The sequence below is a fragment of the Anopheles coluzzii genome (genome assembly GCF_943734685.1).
Source record: "Anopheles coluzzii chromosome X unlocalized genomic scaffold, AcolN3 X_unloc_1, whole genome shotgun sequence".
Lineage (NCBI taxonomy): Eukaryota > Metazoa > Arthropoda > Insecta > Diptera > Culicidae > Anopheles > Anopheles coluzzii.
Window position 1 is genome coordinate 2,965,001 of NW_026054419.1, and position 2,500 is coordinate 2,967,500.

The 2,500-nt window shown below is 61.8% G+C and overlaps 1 protein-coding gene across 1 annotated transcript in view; it reads right to left on the minus strand.

Annotated features, from left to right (window-relative positions):
• Nucleotides 1-2,125: 2,125 nt before the first annotated feature.
• The window catches only part of LOC125907602 (probable E3 ubiquitin-protein ligase bre1), a 3,924-nt gene continuing 3,549 nt past the window's right edge, over nt 2,126-2,500 (minus strand). The window contains exon 1 of the mRNA XM_049610818.1: nt 2,126-2,500. This exon is cut by the window's right edge and continues 3,549 nt beyond it. Within this exon, the coding sequence (XP_049466775.1) occupies nt 2,126-2,500 (375 nt within the window).

The following is a 2,500-nucleotide window of genomic DNA, read 5'->3' on the forward strand; positions in this document are numbered from 1 at the left end:
TCCGTCTTCTCCGGCGCCAGGGAGAGTTTGTGCCGCACCATCCAGCTGTTGACCGCTGCCACCGCTTCCTCCGCAATCGCTGCTGCGTGTTCAGGAGTTGTCCCCGCTGCCAGGATCGCAAGATCATCGGCGAATCCCACGATGGAGGCGCCCTCAGGGAGCTCTACGGCTAGCACACCGTCGTACATTATGTTCCACAGTGTGGGGCCCAAAATGGACCCCTGTGGAACACCTGCCGATACTCGGCGGGTAACCGGCCCGTCCGCCGTGTCGTACGTAAGCTCCCTGTCGGCGAAGTAGTCCTGCAGTATGCGGCACAACTGCACGGGGACTCCCTTCGCCTGGAGCGCCTCGGCGATGCTCTGCCAGCTAGCCGTGTTGAACGCGTTACGGACGTCCAGGGCCACAACCATGAGGCAGCGCCGGTCACGGTTGTTTGTCCTTCCAAAGGACTTCGCCCTTCGTCCCGCGTCCACGACCTGCTGGATGGCCTGCAGAGTCGATCGCCCTCGCCGGAATCCGAACTGCTGCTCAGACAGTTGCGGACTCTCTGGATCCTCGATGTATTCGTTGAGCCGGTTCAACAGCAGCCGCTCCAAAGCCTTGCCCGTATTATCGAGCAGGCAAATCGGGCGGAAGGACGACGGCTCGCCCGGTGATTTGCCTGGCTTTGGCAGGAGCACCAGTCGCTGCTTTTTCCACGGCTGCGGAAAGCAGGACGTGTCCAGGCACTCCTGAAACACCCGGCGGAAGGGCTCCGGTTGCTGCCTGAGAGCAACCGTAAGGGCGGCGTTCGGTACTCCATCAAGCCCAGGAGCCTTCCGCGGGTGCATACTGGCTGCTATATTCTCCAGCTCGGTCAGGCCGATCGATCGGAGCGGCGCCATGTTGCCAACTCGGAGATTGGGCCACTCTACCGGCGGATGAACCGGGAACAAGGCGTCGACAATTCGCCGCAGTTCTGCTGGATCGCGTTCCGGGGCTGAGCGGGCCGCCTGGAACCAGTGGAAGACCTTCCGGAAAAAGTTTCCGGTTTCATCCTCCCTGATCGACAGCAAGAACCGGTTGAACGCCTCGTTCTTGCTCACACGAATAGCCTTCCGAAGGCTCTCCCTGGCAGCTGCGAGTTCCGTTTGGAGCTGTTCGTTGGGCGGAATGGTCCTCATCGCCATTTGCTCCTTTCTGGAGAGTTCTTCGATCATCGTCTGGATCGCCGGAGTCCACCAGTAAGCTGGCCGACCTGTGTGGTCCTGCGCTGGGAAGACCCGCGACATCGTCTCGTCGCAGACGCTGGTCAGCGACTCGACCAAGCTTTCGACGCTGTTAGCTTGACGGGCGAACCCAGTCATGGCCAGCGCTTTCCCGAAAAGCTGGGAGTCAAACTGACTGGTCTTCCAGCGCGTACCGGCATTGCTTACGCGGGCCGGGCGCTGTCCACGCCGTGCTGCCCGATCCCTCGATGATGGTGGACTCACGCCAACCTCGTACCGGACGTAACGGTGATCACTGAGCGTTACCACGTCGGGAACGCGCCAGCCTCGGGCGCTGTCCTCGCGCGGGTCGAGACGGCTGATCACACTACTGGCGAACGTAACGTCCGGTCGGCTGGGCGGAAACCGAGTTGTGTCCGCTCGGTTCCCCTTGAACGTTGGCAGACAGTCTGCCTTGTTCAGTAGCACCAGCCCGAGGTTGTCCGCCAACTGGAGAAGCTCCAAGCCCTTCGGGCAAGTCCTGCTGCTTCCCCAGTCCAGGTGCATGGCGTTGAAATCGCCGGCCAGGAGAACCCGGCTGCACCCGCGGACGATCAGGTCGATCTTTTCCATAATGCTCCGGAACTCTGGGACTCCTGTCTGCGGCGACACATAGCAGCTCACCACAGCGATTCCACCGACGTCGGCCGCAACCACACCGAGGGTCTGACGGTGCCTGATACGCTGTATCGGCAGCCGGTTGCCGTTGACGACGATGGCAACCGTCTTACTCTCGTCCGTTACCCAATTGCCGTTATTGCGCGGTACGCAATAGGGCTCGGACAAGAGCAGAACGTCAAGACCCTCGGTGGTCAACACATGCAACGCCAGGTCCTGGGCGTTCTCGCAATGGTTGGCGTTGAACTGCAGGACGTTCAACATTGTGGTTGCGGGCCTGGGCACATGGGGGCGGCGATGCGGTGTGGGCCGCCACAAACGATGCACTTCGGATCGCAGGTGCATGATGCCGCGCGATGATCCGTGGCTCCGCAGCGCAGGCATAGGCCGGAACGATCCACGCCGGCGCAGTCTGCAGTGGTGTGTCCACGCTCCAAGCAGCGGAAACAGCGAACCGCGCTTCGCTGCTGTTTTGGCGCGCTGCGCACCAGGCACGCCGAGTATCCAACAAGGATACGTTTGTCCGCCAGAAGGTCAGCGTCCCTCCGTGGAAGACGGACACGGGCACGCTGCGTCCCATCACGACGCTCCCACAAGGACGTGGTTGCTGCAACTACTGTGCGTTCCAGCGC